At 37.5% G+C, this 23,743-nt stretch overlaps 2 protein-coding genes across 5 annotated transcripts in view; one reads left to right on the forward strand and one right to left on the reverse strand.

The window, feature by feature from the left end:
• LOC135217757 (thromboxane-A synthase-like) overlaps positions 1-23,743 on the reverse strand; it is a 114,504-nt gene that overhangs the window by 26,544 nt on the left and 64,217 nt on the right. The gene's annotated exons all lie outside the window — the stretch shown is intronic.
• On the forward strand, positions 615-12,169 carry LOC135217294 (uncharacterized). 2 transcript variants are annotated; one of them, XM_064253046.1, is made up of 3 exons: positions 615-3,663; positions 10,489-10,697; positions 11,116-12,169. In XM_064253046.1, exons 1-3 carry the CDS (start codon positions 2,032-2,034, stop codon positions 11,222-11,224), a joined length of 1,950 nt encoding a protein of 649 aa, XP_064109116.1. In that variant the 5' UTR covers positions 615-2,031; the 3' UTR covers positions 11,225-12,169. The 2 variants fall into 2 exon arrangements, with proteins under 2 accessions (XP_064109116.1, XP_064109117.1); XM_064253047.1 differs by having other exon boundaries at positions 10,489-12,169.

Below are 23,743 nucleotides of genomic sequence, written 5' to 3' on the forward strand. Positions count from 1 at the left end.
TACGAGAGAGAGAGAGAGAGAGAGAGAGAGAGAGAGAGAGAGAGAGAGAGAGAGAGGTTAATTCAACTGTCTATTGGCATCACGGCATTTTTTTGTTGTCATTCAACATTCTCTATCTACCTATGGTACGTATCGGTCGTTATGGCACTTATTGGTCATTGTGGGACTTATAAACTATATATATAATATATATGTGTGTGTGTACTATAAAAAAACTCAATCTATTGCCAGATGTATTATACTCTCTCTCTCTCTCTCTCTCTCTCTCTCTCTCTCTCTCTCCGCGGGGGGGTATTTCAATAACAATTAATGCGTTATCTAACCTCCATTACAACCGTCATAACATCACCCACACCATTAATCCAGCCCATAACTGTCGGGGTGTTTTTGATTATATCAGAGCGCCATGTCAAACGGTGGGGAGAAGGGGGTGGGAATAAGAGGGACTAAGATTAATGGGGGTGGGAGGAGGAGGAGGAGGAGATGATGTAGTGGGTGGGGTGGGTGGGGTGGGTGGGGGTGGTCGTGGGAGGTAGGACGAGGGGTTGTGAGGTCGTAGTTGAGGGGAAACAGGGGTTATCCGAAGGTATAAATATGAGGCGAGAGACGAAGCACCTCAGTGACCGTCGGAGTGGTTCGAGTATTAACACACGCGTGCGCGTAGTACCTGTCTCCGCCGATTTTTGTTATTTTTTTAAGCCTGTGTTCGCCTCTGGAGGATTTAAGTGCGCCCCATCCACTCGTCTCCTCGTTTATCAAGGTTTACGTGGCTTACTTGCAGCCGTAAACCACATAGCGAAAGCACGAAGGACGTCAAAAGCGAAAACATAAATCATAAGGTGACGAGACTTCTATCTATATGGGTGGAAAACCCAAGAGTGAAATTCGCTCCTCCTGCAGATCTCCTTCAGAGAGGTCCCACACCACCGCGCCCTGGCCAGGGCAGCAGGGGCCGTTTCGAAGCGCGACCTAGCGGTGCCCTAAGTCATGCGTAGTCGTCTTCGAAGCGGATGGGAAATTGGAAACGTCAGGGACTTCACGAGGAAGGGTGGATTATTTTAACGGTGTCTGGGACGACTTTATCGCGTCTATCGTCCTATGACGCATAGGCGACGACGCCTCCTCTTGAAGTCGTCGTTGTCTAAATCGGTGCGCCCCCAAAAAACAAAGAAGGGGGCGTGGGGGGGGCCGAACAGATTGACGATCTGGGATCAAGACTGTAACGCCGCCAATCAGAAAACGGAAAGTTAGTATCTTCCGAGTGTCGCCTTTCAAGGAGATTCTTAGTCATTTAATTTGGTCTCTCTCTCTCTCTCTCTCTCTCTCTCTCTCTCTCTCTCTCTCTCTCTCTCTCTCTCTCTCTCTTGGCCTCCGACCCCGCCAATCCTTCATCGTACATCAACCTTAGATGCGACAGAGACAATCTTCGCGCCTGTGATTTTTATTTTATTTTTTTGTCGCGTCGCTCCGCCGATGCCGAGCGAGCAAACTAATTGCAATTACCCTTCACCTGAGCCGAAAATAAACCCACAGTGTCACAGTGAATAGCAGGAAAAACTACGTCACTGAATAAAATAAAAAAAAGCCAGGAGAAACATTGGCAAGACGTCGTGTGCCCCGCGTGAGAGTAGCCAATGAATATAACATACTTTTACGTAATCCTCTCTATTCCCCCGCGACTGAATCGCTTGTGGAGAACGCGTAGACTTACTTGATCATTCTGGGAATTTGGTTTACTCAGGAGTCGCTGAGGAAGGACACGTACAAGAAAACGACGGGCAACAGCATTAGCGAGAAACATTACTATTTGATGCCAAGCGGAACTTGTGGGTGGTGGTGGTTGTCGACGGCAAAAGGCAGCGGATATATAACATCGAAAGATTCAGTTCACAGTTCAGTCTCTCAAGTGCAACAGAGTATAGTGTTTGTGTGTATCAAAAGAGAGCAAGAGTCATTAGCATCGCAAAGACATCAATAACTCGCAACTTCCAGACTCCTTGTTGTATTCGAGTCGTCAGTTCCCCAATCTATATGAAAACCATTATGCCCGGTTCCGTCTTCTCCTTCTCGCGGGCCATCAGTGATTCGATCGACACCTTCCACTCTTGCGAGGACGTGCAAGAGGCATGGGTATGCAACGGTGATTCCCAGCAAAGTACCCACGCCCACGTCAACGGCAGAGTGCCCAAGAAGACCACCACCCCGCATGTCAACGGAATCAAGATAAACAAATTAGCCATGGAGAGTCCTTATAACCTCCAGGAGGATGTAACGGCTGGTGAAGGGAGTAGTAGTCCTAACAGAGATCATATGACCTGCTCGTCGACAGAGGGCAAAGGGGGTATTATACAGCCTGAGGAAGGCGAAGGGGTAGGAGTAGAAGAGGAAGAAGGAGAAGAAAACGACGACATCCTAGCAGAATCCATCAACATCCCCGTAGTCGAGGCCCGCTTGAGTCTCGACATCAGCCAGTCACTGACCCGTCAGAAGATCAGCTCCGTTCAGAGGGGGAGAACTCTGTCCTACGCCGACAAGGACGACGATTCCGAAGAGGCTCCTACGAGGCGCACACCTTTCTTCAGCCACAAAGACAGCCTAGATCTAGGTGGTCTTCCTCAGAACGCCCCCTCTCCTCCTTCTCCTCTTACGGGAGGTTCCTCGCCGTCGCCGCGTCTGACGCCCAAGATGGAGAAGAATAGCAAGATCGCTAGGAACCCTTCCTACCACTCGGCGGTGAGGGTGTCCCCCGTCGTGGAGATCCCGCCTTCCAAGACGACGACCTTCACCCTCAGCGGCCAAAACTACACCAGCAGCAGCGACGAAGGGACTCCTGAACACGACTGCTCGTTCGCGAGTGCCGAAACCATCCACAAATTTCCCGCCAAAAGCGCGGGGGGAGCACTACCACCACTTCGCCCCTCCGTCCCCTCCTCCTCCTCCTCCGCACTGGCGAAATTGGGGAAAAACCAACCTCTGGACCTGCCCGTGGCTGCCAACATGCCCAGGAGTGCCTCCTTCAGTGGCGGGGGTATCTTGTCGCCCTCCTCGCCAGCCAGCGACAGTTTCAGGCAAGTCTACGGCCGGCGCGGGAGTATATCGCAGCCCTCCACGCCCGTGACGAAGAGGGCCCTGCTCCCCAAGCCCCTGCCGAAGGAGGTGACCCACAACAATAACATCAAGATCACCAGGGGCTCCGCCATCACCCGCAGTTTCAGGAGGCTCTTCAGCACGCCCTTAAAGACGTCCTCCTCGCCGGCGGCGTCCTCCACGGAGGACTACTGGTTGGACACACCCGAACCCGACTCCCCGACGCCATCGGAAGCCCGTTCGACTTCCCGGTTGCGGAAACTCAGCACTACCCTCACGAGGAAGCTGTCGACGCGCACGACGAGGATGAGCAACAGCTACACCTTCCCGACCAACGGGCACGGGCAGGGCGTCATCATCAACGGGGAGCCTATGCCCGAGAGCAGCACTCTGGTGGACTACGAGGAGCTGATGAAGCTCTTCTCCTGCTCGGGGTGCCAGGCCATCATGGCGCCGCCCTTGTACCAGTGCCGGAAGGGCCACCTGGTCTGCAACACCTGTCGGTTCTCCCTGAAGCAGGTGTGCCCCGTCTGCAAGCAGCGGTTCGCGGAGACCACCAATTTGATGATGGAACAGGTGAGTCTACCCACCTCCGCCAAGATGTCATATTTCGTGGCTTATTCAAAGGCCTATGAGGTCACTCAGCGCTGAAATGGACATTGACAGTAGAAAGGTTTAACAGGAGGAAAACCTCAAAGCAGTTGCCCCACCATTCAATTGTTAGGAGAGTTGGATAGCAAGATGGAATTCAGATAAGAACGGAGGTATACAGTAAAAGGGAACGGGAGGGGGGTTTGCAAGCTAGGGGCCGAAGGGTAACTAAATGCCTATGAAGTCAGTCTCACAATCTGAAACAATCCATTATCTCGGCTGCGTGACGAGACTGAATCCTAAGTCAATAGCATCACTTTTTCTGATATGTCAGTTCCGGTTCTTATCAAGAAAGGTCTACCTATACTCTGTTTTTTTCCATCTGTCCATCCCCCTGTGGTGTTTTTGTATGGTAACACTGCGTCCCGGGCTTTAAGACAGTTACATTCAGCTTACATTCAACGATTATAACAATATCCTATTTCGAATATTAACGGTGTAATTCGCATACAGTAAATTATTAAAACACTTTTCAGTTGCAAATGTACACCCAGATATCCTTTTATATACCTAAAACTTACGCATAGCGTAACTATTTAAAGCCTGGGACGCAGCGTTACCATGCGAAAACACCACAGGCGGATGGACAGATGGAAAAAAACAGAGTATAGTTAAGATAGAGAGCACTTTGTACCCTTATTAAAATACCTCCTAAAAATATATATTTAGGAACAACGACACTAGACCAAAATCATTATTATAATAATAATAGTAGTGAAGAAACTAATCCACAGTTATGTAAATGTACATATATTTAAATTTAACAAAACAGCAAGGATAGCTTTCGGGAATCTGTTCGGTTCCCCTTATCAGGGGGATAAGGGGAACCGAACAGATTCCCGAAAGCTATCCTTGCTGTTTTTAAATTTAAATATATGTACATTTACATAACTGCGGATTTGTTTCTCCATTTGAAGACTCGTGTTACCATGAGGATTTTTTAATAATAGTAATGTCAAAGTTTGCGAACTGTATCTGATACTTTACAGTCATAAACAAAGATTACTTAATTTTTGGACATTTTCAGTTACTTAAAACATCCAAGTAGAAAATGCGCCGAAATTTCTCTGGCGCAATCAAGTTCTCTGTACAGCGTATAATGCTGTATGAACCACGGCCCATGAAACTTCAGCAACGATCCGGTAGTGGTCTATCCTATAGCGTTGCAAGAATCACGATCATGGTTAAATTTATAACTTAGATAAAATAAAAACTCCTGAGGCTAGAGGGCTGCAATTTGGTATGTTTGATGGTCGGAGGGTGGATGATCAACGTACCAAGTTGCAGCCCTCTAGCTTCAGTGTTTCCCTTCAATAGGACATTTTAAAACCTCGTAAAAACAAGTCGTGAACAAAGGGAAAAATATTATCTTTTATCAGCTTTATAAAAAAAACTAAAAAAATAAAGATAAGTCATAACGGATAAATGTTTTTTTTCCTTTATCAAAGGATTCCGTGCAAAAATACAGGAATTAGCTCATTTCATTTTCAGAAACATTTCCCTCTCTCTCTCTCTCTCTCTCTCTCTCTCTCTCTCTCTCTCTCTCTCTCTCTCTCTCTCTCGTTAATGAGTGCAAATGAAACCAGGCAAAATAAGCTTAGATCTTTCGGAAGGGGGCGTGGCATAAGCCCTGCGTATCTAGGGATTCTTGGCCTTCAGAAAAGTTGGGGTCAGAAAACCTCTCTGTATCTTGGCATTGCAGGTCTTCTGGGCGCCCAGTGCCAAAAATACTTTTGTCCTGAAAAATCGCAGATATCCTGAAAAATAGACCAAAAAAGACCTTTAATCCCTGGGGACCATATACCTTCTGACAGGGCCATGTGAAATTTTGGGGACGGTATGGAGAGAAGACCTTTAATCCCTGGGGACCATATACCTTCTGACAGGGCCATGAGTAATTTTGGGGACAGGATAGGAAGCAGTGTCTAATTTTTACATTTTAGCCCTAGGGGACCATACTTCTACATACAGGGTCATGAGAAATTTTGGGGACAGTATTGGAAGGAGTGTCTAAATTTTAGACTTTTCTTTACCCCTCGGGGACCATATTTCTACAAACGGGATCGTGTGAATGTTTGGGACAGCATAGAAGGGTTTCTAATTTCAAGATTCTGAGAAACTCACAAAGGTTTGCAGCATTTTGATATTGAGAGAGACAAAAATGGACTTGCAGCGTCTAGGAACAAGTGTCAAAAATCAAGCTTTTATCTGAGAGAGGGAGAGAGAGAGAGAGAGGGGAGAGTTATAATCATAATAAACCACAGGAGATACAATCTAACAAATAATTATGGCTGTGAAATAAATATTCAAGACAACATCTAAAAGCGTCCAAGAAAATAAGTTTTAATAGAACTACAACAGAGAGAGGTTTTTTGGGAAAACGCCCCCTGAGAGAGAGAGAGAGAGAGAGAGAGAGAGAGAGAGAGAGAGAGAGAGAGAGAGAGAGAGAGAGAGAGAGAGAATCAGGCTAAGCAACAGAGAGAATAACTTCGGTTAAAATAAATTTGTATCGTAGAAAGGCCCCCTCTTGTTCAGCGCAGAAGTGGAGCGTATATATATAGAGCAGCCAACTTGCAATTTGCACAAGAAGAGGAACAAAAAGAAGCATTAGTAGTAAGGACAAGCCTCTGCAACGGCTCTTCGCTTCTAGATACGAGAACACGACAAATGACTGAATGTGATGGTTCTTATTCTCAAAATATTACACTACTTTAGGCCGACAACAAGTGACAAGCATTACTCGAAATATGACTCATATACATGATTTATTTTCGATACGTATTTATTTTCATTTTTGACAAAATGCATCGGAGCTTTGGCTTGCAAGTGATTCTTCAATTTTCGGGTGTACTGTAGACAATTTTGGAAAGCTTACTTTTAATTTTGGAAAGCTTACAATTAATTTCGGAAAGCTTACAACTAATTTTGGAAAGCTTACAATTAATTTTGGAAAACTTACAATTAATTTCGGAAAGCTTACAATTAATTTCGGAAAGCTTACAACTAATTTTTGGAAAGCTTACAACTAATTTTTGGAAAGCTTACAACTCATTTTTGGAAAGCTTAGTAGTAATTTCGAAAGCTCACTTTTAATTTTGGAAATCCTTAAAAAAAATTTGGAAAGCTCACATTTAATTTCTGGAAACTTACAATTAGTTTTGGAAAGCTTACTTTTAATTTTGGAAAGCTTACTTTTAATTTTGGGAAGCTTACAATTAATTTTGGGAAGCTTACAGTTACATTTGGAAAGCTTAAAATTAATTTTGGGAAGCTTACAATTAATTTTGAGAGCTACAATTTAATTTTGGGAGAGAATAAACAAATTTTTTTTTTGGAAAGCTTACTTTTAATTTTAGAATTCTTACAATTAATTTTTCTAAGCTTACCACTAATTTGTTAAGCTTACTTTTAATTTTTAGAGAGCTTACAATTAATTTGGTAAAGCTTACAATAATTTGGTAAAGCTTACAATTAATTTGGTAAAGCTTACTTTTAATTTTTAGAGAGCTTACAATTAATTTGGTAATGCTTACTTTTAATTTTTTAGAGAGCTTACAATTAATTTGGTAAAGCTTACTGTTTTACTTTTTTTAGAGAGCTTACAAAAAATTGAACTTTTGGTAATTTAAACTTACTTTATTTTAATTTTTTAGAGAGCTTACAATTAATTTGTTAAGCTTACCACTAATTTTTAAAGCTTACAATTAATTTTGGGAAGCTAACAATTAAAAGCATGAAAATTTCTTGGGACATAAAACTTACAAAATCCGACCAGAAAATTGTTCATTCAATTGCAAAATCATCAGAAAACCTAAACTTCGACCTACCCTAACTTAAGGCAAGCTGTCAATTAGTCACGGGATATCCTGTCACTCCAAGTCCCTTTCTGTCATATTGTTCCATTCCTAGATCTCCCAAAATTAGTAAAAAAATAAAATAATAATAATAATAATAATAATAATAATAATAATAATAATAATAAATAATACCAATTTAATAATAATAATAATAATAATAATAATAATTAATAATACTTTGCAATCAAAATCTATTATTATATAGTAAACTGTATTATTATATAAATGCGGATTTTAATTACACAGCTTTTCACAATACTTTGCATTTATTATTATTATTATTTTATTAATTATTAATATAATTATATTAATAATTATTCAATTAATAATTTATTATTAATAATTATTATTAATAATTATTATTAATAATTATTATTAATAAATTATTATTAATTAATTATTATTATTATTATTATTATTAACTTATTATTAATTAAATTAATTAAATTATTATATTATTATTATTATATTATTATTATTATTATTATTATTATTATTATTATTGCTGCATTGTGAGCGCTTCCCACACCGCCTGTTTCCTATTGCTTAAAATATAAATGAAAAATACATGTACAGTGTCAAAATAAATGTAACTTTCTATGATTAATTCTGCAATGAATCAATCTTGCAAGATTGTGAAAATGTCCACAACACTATTTACATTACACACACAATCTCTCTTTAACTTCTCTAAATGCAAGTATCTACATATCACCAGCAATTCCCAATACTCTCATTTCATAAGTGTCCCAGAATCCTGCTATAAACAACTTAATTATGAGTCTTTATAAATGCAACACGTTTTTTGGAAATCGTAAAGTTACATTCACTGCCAATCGTCGAAAACAACCTTTGCAAGACAAGATAAACGCCTTCATTCCAACCCCAGAGAGAGAGAGAGAGAGAGAGAGAGAGAGAGAGAGAGAGAGAGAGGAGAGAGAGAGAAGAGCGAGAGAGAGAGAGAGAGAGAGAGAGAGAGACTCCCAAATGTGTTGCACAAGATAAGAAACATGCGTTTGAATAGGGGCCAAATCCCCCCTGCCACCTAACTCCCCACCTCTTCCGTAAGTCACCGAGCGCGCATAACTCATGCGCCAAAGTAATGCGTCTCATTTTCGGTCGAGAGATAAAAGCAGTAATGTCTCTCGTGACGAGGCCGTCAGCTGCATTTTAAATATATCAAGCCTGCTTGCGCCTTTCTCTGTGCTGTGTGACCCCCCCTGACACAATCTTTCTTCCTCTAGCACTATCTCAATCATATTCATCAAGAGAAAGAGAGAGAAGAGAGAGTGTTACTAGGTCTCACAAGGGTTAGGATGTCTCAAGACTTGGTAGTCCATCCTAGAGGGAGACATCGTGTGCTCACTGATCTCTACGAACAGGTTTCACTGTGCATTCCCAGAGAGAGAAAGAGAGATGGGGGGGGGGGGGGGGGAGCTACACACACACAAAAATAGTGTTCTAAGCACCCAGTCATCCTAGCACGAGCTCAAGGTGGTGGCTTTTGTACCAAGATCGTCTGGAATTGCTTGGCGATCAGCCATTCGAGACAGTGTTCGACTTCCCATACCTAGGCAATAGTCTCGTAACCAGTGTGTGTGTGTGTGTGTCTGTGTGTGTGTGTGTGTGATGCTTAGAATGGAAGGTTTGACGGTAGCAGTAACTTAATTAACAATCTGTTATAGACCATACGAATAGGGTTCATCTTCTGAATAATAATAATAATAATAATAATAATAATAATAATAATAATAATAATAATAATAATAATAATAGCAGTGTGTTCGTTTGTGTTTTAGTAGGATAACTCGAGAAGAGGCAAACAGAATTCGATGACAACCTGGCCAACGTTACCAATTAGTATTCCTCGTGAGGAGATTCCATCCTCTCTCTCTCTCTCTCTCTCTCTCTCTCTCTCTCTCTCTCTCTCTCTCCTCTCTCTCTCTCTCTGAAGGCGAATTCACAGTTCACAGAAGCGACACAAAAGATGTTCCAAGCTGCCAACGAATTCTCAGGTTAATTTATTATAATTCTGCGTCGCCTCTCGTGGTATTTGGGTTGTATATTTGTTGTATACATTACATATAAATATAATTAAAATACTATTTTGTATATTTATAAATATATAGGTCGTGAACTAGATTTTAAAAAAGGTATTGGGCTAGCAACCTCATCAGAGAGAGAGAGAGAGAGAGAGAGAGAGTGATTCTATGCCACTGTCAGTTCCTTCAAACGTTTCAAATAACTTGAAATACACGAATAAACCTTTGTAACACATCCAAAACAAGGTATGATGCAATCCTGCCAATACCTGACTACAAGTAAATAAACTTGTAATGTTTCGTCACTTTTAAGAAGCATTACCTACATCCAGGAATTTCCTCATACTACATTCAATTGAAATGCACATTCTCTCTCTCTCTCTCTCTCTCTCTCTCTCTCTCTCTCTCTCTCTCTCTCTCTCTCTCTCTCTCTCTCTCTCTCAAAATTCTTGACTGTGGTTACACTTCATGAGGTTTTTCTGCCTACAGTTGGCGACATAATGAATCGCTGTGTTGGTGTGTGATGTAGCTAATATTGTGGATAGTTTAGATAAAAGTTCGTGTATGGACAAGACACTGGTAAGCTTACAATAATTCTGTAGAAACAACAATCCAAGTAGAACTGCTTGGAAACATCAGGAAACCAGTTGTGAAATTCTAGTGCTTCTTTGTAAGCACATCAAAGCAAAACAGCTGCTATACCACAGGTTACCAATGCAATTACGAAATTGGTGAAGCTGTCTACACAACTTTTGAGTCCAGATGGCCTGACACATTTTAACACAGACCAGTAAGCCTAAATTCTCCATCAGCTCACGAGAATCTAATGTGACTTATTCCCTTCTTTCCAGGTTTGTCATCTCGTGAAGTTCCCCTGCAAATGGTCCAACAGAGGCTGCCCGGAGTTCCACCTGCCCAAGGCTCGTGTGGACCACGAACATTTCTGCATCTATAGGCCCCTGCACTGCCACCACGCCCCTAGAGGGTGCCCCAAGGTCCTCCTGCTGAGGGATATGGAGGCGCACCTGACGGAATGCGAGTACAGAGACTTCAAGGAGAAGTGAGATCGAGTCTACGAGACATACCAATCTTTTTTTTTTTTCTCCCTCTCTAGGCCTAACTGATTTCCATGGACCTAACTTGTGACTTTGCACTCTGCCCTAGGCTGCTCAAACAGTCTTAAAGGCTACTTGAGAAAGCACGTGTGACTTTCAGAGTCCAAAAGGTCTTAATCATTGTGGCTTAGACTTAACACAGTCTAGGCCTAAGGAAACGGTGCACGAATTAGTACTACTACAGCCAGCTGTTATATCTGTTTTTTGGTGAATCTAATATGTATGAAACATATTCCCAATGGCCACAAGTTTCTAATGTGGCGAGGATTATATGAATACGTATAGTTAAAAGTACAACCCACGTGTCGAATTTGAATGACATATTTTTATCTGTTCAGTGATGTGATGAGATTTCTGTCCTAGATTCACGAACTGGCAACTCGAAAGGGGAGCCGTTTCGCGTGACGTCACTACCCAGTCAGCGTTGCCAATGTGGATGGCAGTGCTTCAAGCAATCTTTATAAAGCTATAAAAAATATTATTCTGTAAAAAAAAAAAACTTAGTTTTTTAATATTCGAAGGATTTACAAATGTAGATTATGTTACATTGTTATGATTGTGATATACAGATGGTATAAACTAGTGATAGATTTTTTAGAGAAAGACAATAAGTTTTCAACTTGTAACGCTGTGTTAGGGTGATGTTATAGACGCATAAAGTGCTTGTGCTGGGATGCTATAGTCCAAAGATTTTAATAGTTTTTTTTGGGGGGGTGGGGTGATTGTAAGAAAAACTATTTATTCCATTTCAATAATTTGCATAAGTTTAACATATCTGAAAATACCAATTTATGATGTAAAACAATAAATTTTGGATATATCGAAGGTAGCATACTAGCTGGAATCATCATGTACTTTTCAAAATCCTTATATTTTGAAAAGGATTGAATTATTTGGAAGTTTTTGATGAAAAGAATACCTCTGGATTTGAAAACGAAGGTTTAATTTGTTAAAATTTGGTATAAACCTAAAAAAAGGGTCACTTCCAAAAAAAAATGAATAACTAAATGAAAAATAAAGTTTATTCTAATTCAAATAAAAAATTAGTCCTGCACAAGAAATCAGCATGAATAAACCCACTTTTTTATATATAAGTATAACTAAATATTAGTTAAATGTATATTTCATACTTAAGACAAACAATGACTATTATCAATACACTTGACTTAAAGCTAGAATGTAAAGTATGTATATATATATATGTAAGAATTTTTGTAAATACTTCTTAAGTTACTTATAAATCTGGTCTGGATGGAATATTGGATGCAAGAGTTTGGAAAAATTGTAAATAATCACATTATGAATGATTATGTGCAGTTTGTATATATATTATATTATCTTTTATTTTAACTGGTGTTTTAAGGATATTGGCTCTTTTGGCTGTATATATATATATAGAGCATCCCCCCTTGTTAACTGCGGGTTAATTAGATTAGAGTACCCAAGTTCACCACAATAATATATATATTATATAAATATATATATATTATATATATATATATATATATATATATATATTATAGAATATATATTATATATACTATATAATATATATATAGATATATATATATATATACTCTAATATAACTATATTATAATATTATATATTATATATATATTATTAACCGCTGGCGCACACACATACCAACACACTACATCACACACACTATTACAGTTTATCTTAGTAAGATACTGCAGTCAGGGAAATTCTTGGTTCTGTTATTTTTGTAGAAATCAATAAATAAATGTGTTATCCTTCGAAAGTAAAGCATTTTCATTCATCATTCCCCACCCGCCCCACTCTCTCACTCTATCTCCTTCTCTCTTCCTCTCTCTCATACTCTCTCTCTCGCTCGCTTCTCTCTCAGAACTTGATATGCAAATTCGACAATAAACTAGAATATTCAGATCACTCAATATAAAAAATTATCTTTAAAATTCTATAAAAACAAACTAAGTATCTTTGTAAATAGAAGAATAAATCTGTTGGGTTACAGATTGTTTTTTTTTTGTTTACTTTTACTTGAGAATAGCAGATTGGACCACGCCCACTTCTCCAAAACACAATACAATCCTATGAAATGGCATGACGACAAATTATAAAAACAGTTGCCACGAATGTATTAAAGCAAGAAACTGCTAAACAAATTTAAAAAAAAAAAAAAAAGAAACGGACCAAAAAAAAAAAAAAGCGAAAAAAAAAAAAAAAAACTGACGGAACAAGCGAAGACAATAAGAGAGACAAGAGAGTTGCCACGAATCTATATAGCAAGAAACCGCTAAATTTAAACACCGCAAAAAGAGAACCTGACGGAACAAGCGAAGTAAGAGACAAAAGCTAATAATTTCCCGTGAAAATAAGAGTAGAAGGGAGGAAGACTTAAAAGAAACAGAAAAGAGATTCTCTGCAAGCACATCAAAGCCAAACCCGCCCCGAAGATAAAAGCGCCGTTGGCTGAACTTAAATAAAAACGGATAGAAATAAAAGTGATAAAAGGCGTAAGCGTGTCACAGCGCTTGCCAAGGTAGGCTCTATTTATTTCTTACCCGAGAATTGATGTATGGTACTGCAGAATCTTTGACTCTTAACTTATTTATGGCGATGTTCGTTTTTTCTGTGTATTAGATACTTTCTGTCTTACTTTAAGATTTTCTTTAATCAGACCATGAACATTCTTACTTGTATGTATATATATAAATATATATATAATTATATATATTTATGTATATATGTATATATTCATGTTGTACAACACGTATCTTTATAAAAAAAATTAATATATGTATATATTTATATAAACATACATCAATATATATAGTATATATATATGTATTTATATATATATTCATGTTGTACAACACGTATCTTTATCAAAAATGTATATATATTTATACAAACATATATAAATATATATAGCATATATAACCAGATGATTTATTTTTTGATATATTCATGCTGTACAACCCGTATCTTTATAGAAAAAAAAAAAAAAAAACTCAAAAAATAATTGAACATATCGGATGCCACACTGTATTCTAATAGAAAAAAAATCCAATAAAAATAAGAGACTTATTACTCCCAATATCACACCGCATATAAGTTTTGAAAAAAGTATATAAAGGCTAATAGTAATATTAAAAAAAAAGTTTTCAAATATGTATGTGTATTATACCCAGATTGTCCTAAATTCAAAATGGTCTAATTGCAAACAAAATATTCCCCAGTGCTAAATTCAAAATAGTCTCATTGAAAGAAAATACTCATTACAAAATAAAAATATTCACTACATTGTTCTAAATTACAAATAGTCTCATCACAAACAAAATATTCACCACATAATTCCAAAATAAAAATAGACCCATTGAGCTAAAAATAATATTCACTACGCTCTGCTTAATTAAAAATAGTCTCATCACAAACAAAATATTCACCACATTGTTCCAAATTAAAAATAATCTTATTACAAAAGAATATTCACTAAATTGTGTTATATGAAAAAAAAAGTCATTGAGTTAAAAATAATATTCACCACGTCGTGCTAAATTAAAGTAGTCTCATTGCAAACAAAATATTCACATTAATTCAAATCAAAAATAGCCGAATTGAGTTATAAAAAAATATTCACCACGCTAAATTAAAAATAGTCTCATTATAAACAAAACATTCACCACATAGTTCCAAATTAAAAATAGACCCATTGAGTTATAAAATATATTCACCACGTCGGGCTAAATTAAAAATATTCTCATAGTTAAAAAAAAAAAAATATTCAATACAATGTGCTAAATTAAAAATAGACAATAGAGTACAAAAAAAATAATCACCACATAGTTCCAAATTAAAAATAGACCCATTCAGTTATAAATAATATTAACATAGCTGTGCTGAATAAAAAAAATAACCTCATTGAATTAAAATATATATATATATATATTAACCACATTGTAGCAAAATTATAAATAGTCCCACTGAATTAAAAACACACTATTTCCAAAGGCCCAAATCTGATCCGGACTGGCGCCAAAATTCTCAGCAAATCGCGAGGGAAAAAAATAGCGGGAAAATCAGTGTTGCAAAGGACGCATCAATCAGTGTTGCAAAGGACGCATCACATCAAAGGCAGGAAGAGAAAGCAATTGCAAAGCATTCATCCTTGTAGTATTTACAGGTCATTAAACTACTATTCTCTGGGGCACCGAATTAGACCACAACACAATAATGTATTGGCGGAGTTAAAACAAGTGAAAAAATGCGCCTGTGTTGTTGGTACCTACAGCGCTGCCAGAAGTACGATTATGGCTAGCTTTGACCGAAATAAAATAAAAGCTATTGAGGCTAGAGGGCTGCAATTTGGTATGTTTGATGACTGGAGGGTGGATGATCAACGTACCAAGTTGCAGCCCTCTAAAGGTTATGGCCAAGTTTAACCTTGAATAAAATGAAAACTACTGTGGCTAGAGGGCTGCAATTCGGTATGTTTGACGATTGGAGGGTGGATGATCAACGTACCAAGTTGCAGCCCTCTAGCCTCGGTCGTTTTTAAGATCTGAGGGCGGACAGGAAAAGTGCGGACGGACAGATTGTTTAAAATTATATATATATACGGTATCTGCACCTGAGAAACATGAACAAGAAGAGAAACACCGAGAAACTATCCCGAAAAAACTTCAAAATGAGAAGCATTACTTGGGAAACATAAAACTGAGAAGCAATACCAAGACTGTGACATAACGAACTCGTACAGGCTAAATTTTGGTATAATTGATTGCGTCATCGATTTTGGCAGTTGGATTGAATCTCAAGAGATAGGAACTACACACAGACACACAAATACACACACACACACACACACGAATACACAGTCACTGTCAAACTAGGAATAGTGTATTGGCATGACAATGATAAAGAGTACTTGGACTTAATAAAATAAGCTAATACCATTAAACTGTGAAAACATTTGAAACAATTTAAGAATGAAAAAAAAGTCACATAAGAGTAATAAAGGGAAACTAAGAAGTTGAAAGTACCTTTTAAAAAAAATAATTTGGGTACTAATAAATACGTCCCACAAACAGAAAAATATCTAACAAGAAAATCACAAAAGTAATCTTTTAATATGAACCAAATACTTTGAATATATAAAAATATGCATAAAATTAACACTAAAACCTAATATGGGAACTTAAAATGATAAATATCTATTCCATGAAACCATTGCAATGTAGATAAAACAAGGCCTGATCCAACTCCCAGCTTACTCGGGGGCTCGTGCTAAAATCTACGTGCAAATGAGTTTTGTTTCGCCAGCGAAAGTTAAAATCAAATACACTATATTCCTATATTCTATTAGAATTTATTGTTCTTTATTTTTTTGCATTTTTATTCTGATAAATATCATGAAGTTGGTATAGTATTTTTTTTTTTAGTTCTCTCTCTCTCTCTCTCTCTCTCTCTCTCTCTCGGGTCGTGATTCAGACAGAAGTTCGCCAAGGGCATCAAGTCACCACAAAAGCATCCCCCCCCCCCCCCACCACCACCACCACCAGAAAGCCGTTACGTAAGATGAAAGAGAAGCAGGGAAATGCAACAGAGAATTGTTCTCATAGAGCGGCTCTCTCTCTCTCTCTCTCTCTCTCCTCTCTCTCTCTCTCTCTCTGTGTGCTTGTGTAACGATACCCCGGGTGTGTGTGTGTGTGTGTGAGTGTGTACTTTTCGACTACGATTTCGTTCTATAAAAAAAGCAATCTATAGTGGTAATTTAACGAATTCGTTCTATAAAAAAAGCAATCTATAGTAATAATTTAACGAATTCGTTCTATATAAAACTAGAAGGGTCATTCTATAACGAATTCGTTCTAGAGCAAAAATTCTATAAGGGGTCATTACATAAATTCGTTCTGTGAAAGCAAAATCTATAGGGATCATTCTTTAATGAATTCGTTCTATAATAAAAATTCTATAATTGTCATTCTATAAGGAATTCGTTCTATAGAAAAATTCTATAAGGGTCATTTCTTAACGAATTCGTTCTATAAAAAATCTATGGGATCATTCTATAACGAATTCGTTCTATAAAAAATTCTATAGGGTTATTCTATAACGAATTCGTTCTATAATAAAAAAAAATTCTATAAGAATCATTCTATAACGAATTCGTTCTAGAAAGCAAAATCTATAAGGATCATTTCTCAACGCATTCGTCCTATAAAAGATTCTATAGGGATCATTCTATAACGAATCCCTTCCATAAAAAAATTCTATAAGTTCATTCTATACAGAATTCGTTCTAGAAAGCAAAACCTACAGTGATCAATCTATAACGAAATCGTTCTAACAACATTCTACATTCACTGGGCGACTTTTTATCCTTTACTGATTGAGTTGGAGGGGCTGGACAGCAAAAAATATAAGATCCAGAAAATATAGGATATCCAAAGGTTAACAGTTGATCGAGAAGTTGGACAGCACAACTGAAACAAAGGAACAAGGAATGGACGTCAAATAAAAAGGTTAAAAGCCGCTGCTGTCTGTCATCCTTCAGTAGTGCCTACAGTGCGCCACACGTGACGTGGTGGTGACCTATAGTTTTGGAATCCGGAATTTCCTTGGCTTGCTTGCAAATACGGCCGCGATATTGTCCAACTGTAAGCAGTAGTCTGTACATAATCTCACTTTATTTATCGTTGTATACCTTTATTTTCTATTTAGTTATCTATTGCACGCTAGTTATTATTATTATTATTATTATTATTATTATTATTATTATTATTATTATTATTATATTATTATTGTATTGAGTAGTTTTATCACGCGTGGCTACCTCAGTTAAAATTAAAACTACGTCTTGGTTATAGCTAAATGAAGCCATTCGAACGAGAGAGAGAGAGAGAGAGAGAGAGAGAGAGAGAGAGAGAGAGAAACAACACTGGGCGGGCTTCTTGAATGACCGCAATCACCTATATAATGCTCTTACCTACCGAAAGTTCAGTACTTCGAATTGACCTCTCTCCGCGCCTGGGCTATACCACCAAACAGGCCCCTTATTCCCTCCCCTCTCCCCCGCCCTCTCTCTCTCTCTCTCTCTCTCTCTCTCTCTCTCTCTCTCTCTCTCTCTCTCTCTCCTTCACAAAAGTTCCTCGCCTTAATAGAGATTTCCTGTTTGAGAAAGAATGGAAGAAACTGCTAAAGTGAAGAAGTGTGGGGTGCCGTTGCAAAGGTATCAACTTCGAAAAACTACTAACATGACCCCGGATAAAACGGTGTTGCCAATTACTCGCGCCTAATATATCTAATATCTACGAAAATGTTTAGAAGTTTGTACCCTCAGTACAACCTTTAGTAATGCCTACAGTGCACCCCGAGATATCAGAAGCAGGCCATCCTGCCCTCGGAATAATAAGCGATTGGATTCGGTTATCATTCATCTTCCAGATTTTTTCTTTGCATTTCCAAGAAAAAGCTCTTAGTCTGGAAGAGGCTCTTAGTCTGGAAGAGGCTCTTATAGTCTGGAAGAGGCTCTTATAGTCTGGAAGAGGCTCTTATAGTCTGGAAGAGGCTCTCAGTCATTCTTGGCGACTTCAAGCAAGCAAAACAGGCACAGGAAGGAAGGAAGGAAGGAAGGAAGGGAGAGAGAGAGAGAGAGAGAGAGAGAGAGAGAGAGAGCTCCGACCATGACCCACTTCTTGTAGAGAAGAGCTACAACGAGGTGGTTAAAAATCAAAATACCAGACTGGCTATATTTTTGTCCCTCCCAGCTTACTTCACTTCTTCCCATCTTCCTCCACCTCCTCCCATCTTCCTCCACCTCCTCCCATCTTCCTCCACCTCCACCCATCTTCCTCCACCAGGCACTACTTCAAAAGTGGAACCATTTTCGGTTCAGGCTCTGCTATCAGAGGTGACTCCACCTGCCACCGAGGTTTTTTACGACCTTACAGAAAAAGTCAAGGTAAGAAGGTTGACACCAGAGGTTCTCAGAAGGACTCAATAAACAAAAAAGGGGGCGTGGCTGTCTATGCCAAGGCATTGGTAAGTGGATAAATTGTGTTTGTTTGTTTGTATGGAGTTTTCACGTTGCATGGAACCAGTGGTTATTCGGCAACGGGACCAACGGCTTTTTACGTGACTTCCGAACCACGTCGAGAGTGAACTTCTATCACCAGAAATACACATCTCTAACACCTCCTCAATGGAATGCCCGAGAATCGAACTCGCGACCACCGAAGTCGATGGATTGGGAATGTTATGGTAATATTTGGACTTATAAGGGCTTTCAGATTACGTGAATAAAATAGTATATATATATATATTCATTTTCGTAACAAAACAATTGACAAGAGAAACGAAAATGAACCCATTTTGATCTGAAGCTCACGCTCTCTCGCTCTCTCTCACACAGAACGATCGAGGGTAGGATGACGGGGGTAGGGGGTAGGGGGTTGGGGTAGGGGGTAGGGGGGTAGGGGGGTGGTGTTTGAAACCCAACCAAGTCAAAATATACGCGAATATCAGTCTCTCTCCGAAGAAAGAACCATGTTAAAAGTAACAGGTGAAATCTCTCTCTCTCTCTCTCTCTCTCTCTCTCTCTCTCTCTCTCTCTCTCTCTCTCTCGTCTCTCTCTCTCTCTCTCTATTTATATACATGAAATAAATATATACATATATACACTATATCTAGTGTACATATACATACATATCTATATAAACGCACGTATAATATATTAATATATACATATATATACATTATATATACATTATATATATATATATATATATATATATATATATATATATATATATAATATATATATATATATATATATATATATATATAATATATATATATATTTTATAGATGTATATACCATGTTTTTATATATACACACACATACACCCACACAAAAAAAATTAAAAATAGAAAAAAAAATTAAAAAGGCGCATCAAGATCATAAACACCCCCCCCCCCTTTAACCCACCCCCCCCCCTTTAATTAAAAAAAAAAAAAAAAAAAAAAAAAAAAAAAAAAAATCCCGTTCATCTCGAATTAGCCAAGGCGTCCTGCAACGTGACATTCCTCCATCTCTTTTGTTCGTTAACCGAAGACAGCGACTTCTGACGCCGCAAATCTCAAGCGACCCTATGAATGTATTCTCGCGAAATCTCTCGATCCAAGTCCCTAATCCAAGACCTCTCAAATGGCAAAGGTTTAACCGCCGTCACTCATTCCTACAAAGGGAAAATATCGAATAACTTGTGGGTAAAAAAAAAAAATTACCCTAATTTAGAGGGCTAGATGTGAACACCTTGCCAATGACGCGTCCTAACGCTTTATTTTGGCGAGTAGCAAGACTGGGTAGCAGTTCTCACAGAAGAGATCTGCGGGTATGCGATGGGTAGGTTGGGGGTATTATACTAAATGGGTAGGCTGGGGTATTAATAAATGGGTAGGCAGCAGCAGCAGTGTTGGAAATTAAAGGGTATATTTATGTCTCGATCATTTTTGTCGGTGTAATAATAATAATGAATACAATAATAATATAATAAATAATATATAATAATAATTAAATAATAATATAAATAATAAATAATATAATAATAATAATAATATAATAATAATATAATAATATAATAATATAATATAATTAATAATAATTAAATTAAATAATATTATAAATAATTAAATATAATAATATTATTAATAATAATAAATAATAATAATAATTAAATAATATATAATTAAATAATAATATATTAAACAATAATAATAATAATAATAATAATTAAATATAAATAATTAAATAATAATAATTAAATAATCAATCATCATAAAAATAATCATCATCAATAAAAATAATCATCATCATCATACATCATCATCTCATCATCATCATCATCATAATAATAATAAATAATAATAATAATATTATTATTATTATTCATAAATATTATTATTATATATCATTATCTAATACTATCATAATAATAATAAAAATAATAAATTCTACCATTATTATACTAAAAATTATCTATTTACTAATACCACAATATTAATTATAACATTGAATAATAATAATAATAATAACAATAATAATAATAATAATAATAATCAAACAAAAGCTCGTTGCATCATATTTCCATTAATTCTTTTAACATCAACCCCCATAAAAGCACTTTATCATCAGACGTCACATTATTTCAGTCTATCTTTTCATCGCTAACAAATGAGTTCCAAAGTTGAAGACTGTCATGTTAAGACTTACGACGGTTTCTGTCTCACAGACAAGATAATAATACATATATAGCAAGTTAAGGCAACAGTCATCTCTGCTGTTCTAACTCTCTCTCTCTCTCTCTCAGCACTCAACTTTGTCGATTCCATACCAGAAAAATTCTATCATGTTTGAGTATAGAAAACATATCTAGTACGTCGCACTTTCTGCAACACGTATAATAGATCCAAAATAAATTTAGTTTCATTCTAACATTCATAAATATCTACAGACTTGCGACTTTTCATCTTGGGTCAAGTATGAACTCTTTAACATAGGACGTCTTTGAGAGCTTTATTCATCTCGGAATATCTTTTTGTTTTGAATAGTTTATTGACGGGGCGCGTTCTCTACGAAACTTGAATTAGACCAAAAGGAGGAGGTTGAGGACCTATTTATTTGATAAAAGTGATTTGAGATGTTTTTTCTTAATCGACAGTTCCTGGTCTTCAAATGATGTCTACGAAACTTAAGAAAAAAAATAAGGCTGAGGACCTATTCATTTGATAAAAATTATTTCAGATTTTTTTTTCTTGATCGCCAGTTCCTTCTCTTCAAGTGATGTCTCTATGAAACTTGAATTAGACAAAAAGATAATGATTAAGGACTTGTTTATTTGATAAAAAATTATTTCTGATATTTCTCTCTATTGTCAGTTTCTTGTCTTCAAATGATGTCTTTACGAAACCTGAATTAGATAAAAAGAATTAGACTGCGGGCCTATTTATTTGATAAAAAAATTATTCGAGATGTTTTTCTTAATTGCCAATAAGACTAATTCACGAGACGCTCTGCTTCGTTCCATACGAAGTTCAAGCATGGCGACCCTACAACAATTCTCCTTGTGTTCAAATAATTTAATACATTTCTTTCTAATGAGTTAATTTCATTTATTATTTTGCTTAAGTTGCCCCTTTCTGTTATTCCCCATTGCCTCTTATTACTTCTTAATGAAAACGGCACAATCTTTGGAAGGCAGAATTGCAAGTCAGTGTCCCCTTTGGTGGACTGGTTCCGTAGGAATAGCGTTCATCTACTAATAATAATAATAATAATAATAATAATAATAATAATAATAATAATAAATAATAATTAATAGTAGCCATGATTCCCATGACACAAGTACTACAGAAGATGGATGCCGGGTACCAACTCAAGAAAAGAGGCAACAGAATCAACCATCTGATGTTTTCATGGACGACATCAAGCTGTATGGTAAGAGCAATCAAGGAATTAGATACCCTAATCCAGACTTGTAAGGATTGTATCTGGGGACATCAGGATGGAGTTTGGAATAGAAAAATGCGCCTTAGTCAACATACAAAAAGGCACAAAGTAACGAGACAACTGAAGGGATAAAGCTTACCAGATGGGAGCAACATCAAACACATAGATGAGACAGGATACAAATACCTGGGAATAATGGAAGGAGGGGATATAAAGCACCAAGAGATGAAGGACACGATCAGGAAAGAATATATGCAGAGACTCAAGGCGATACTCAAGTCAAAAACTCAACGCCGGAAATATGATAAAATCCATAAACAAACATGGGCAGTGCCAGTAATCATGACAGCGCAGGAATAGTGGAATTGGACGAAGGCAGAACTCCGCAGCATAGATCAGAAAACCGGGAAACATATGAACAATACACAAAGCACTACACCCAAGAGCAAATACAGACAGACTATACATAACACGAAAGGAAGGAGGGAGAGGACTACTAAGTATAGAGGACTTGCGTCAACATCGAAAACAGAGCACTGGGGCAATATCTGAAAACCAGTGAAGACGAGTGGCTAAAGAGTGCATGGGAAGAAGGACTAATAAAAGTAGACGAAGACCCAGAAATATACAGAGACAGGAGAATGACAGACAGAACAGAGGAACTGGCACAACAAACCAATGCACGGACAATACATGAGACAGACTAAAGAACTAGCCAGCGATGACACACGGCAATGGCTAACAGAGGGGAGAGCTAAAGAAGGAAACTGAAGGAATGATAACAGCGGACACAAGATCAGGCCCTAAGAACCAGATATGTTCAAAGAACGATAGACGGAAATAACATCTCTCCCCCATGTAGGAAGTGCAATACGAAAAATGAAACCATAAACCACATAGCAAGCGAAAGCATGATTCAGTGGCAAAAGCCCTCCACTGGAGCCTGTGCAAGAAACATCAGCTACCTTGCAGTAATAAGTGGTACGAGCACCAACCTGAGGGAGTGATAGAAAAATGATCACGCAAAGATCCTCTGGGACTATGGTATCAGAACGGATAGGGTGATACGTGCAAACAGACCAGACGTGACGTTGATTGACAAAGTCAAGAAGAAAGTATCACTCATTGATGTCGCAGTACCATGGGACACCAGAGTTGAAGAGAAAGAAAAGAGGGGCAAAATGGATAAGTATCAAGATCTGAAAATAGAAATAGAAGGATATGGGAGATGCCAGTGGAAATTGTACCCATAATCATAGGAGCGCTAGGCAACCGATCCCAAGATCCCCGAAAAGGAATCTGGAAAAACTAGAAGGCTGAAGTAGCTCCAGGACTCATGCAGAAGTGTGTGATCCTAGAAACGGCACACATAGTAAGAAAAGTGATGGATCCTAATGAGGCAGGATGCAACCCGGAACCCCACACTGTAAATACCACCCAGTCGAATTGGAGGACTGTGATAGAGCAAAAAAAAAAAAAAAATAAAATAAAATAAA

This window comes from Macrobrachium nipponense, chromosome 7, assembly GCF_015104395.2.
Source record: "Macrobrachium nipponense isolate FS-2020 chromosome 7, ASM1510439v2, whole genome shotgun sequence".
Lineage (NCBI taxonomy): Eukaryota > Metazoa > Arthropoda > Malacostraca > Decapoda > Palaemonidae > Macrobrachium > Macrobrachium nipponense.

Bases quoted from the DNA above. Each gene is read 5' to 3' on its own strand.
- LOC135217294 (XM_064253046.1), top strand. From the start codon at position 2,032: ATGAAAACCATTATGCCCGGTTCCGTCTTCTCCTTCTCGCGGGCCATC. The intron at 3,664-10,488 runs GTGAGTCTACCC...CCTTCTTTCCAG, and splicing joins CCAATTTGATGATGGAACAG to GTTTGTCATCTCGTGAAGTT. The intron at 10,698-11,115 runs GTGAGATCGAGT...TTTCTGTCCTAG, and splicing joins TACAGAGACTTCAAGGAGAA to ATTCACGAACTGGCAACTCG.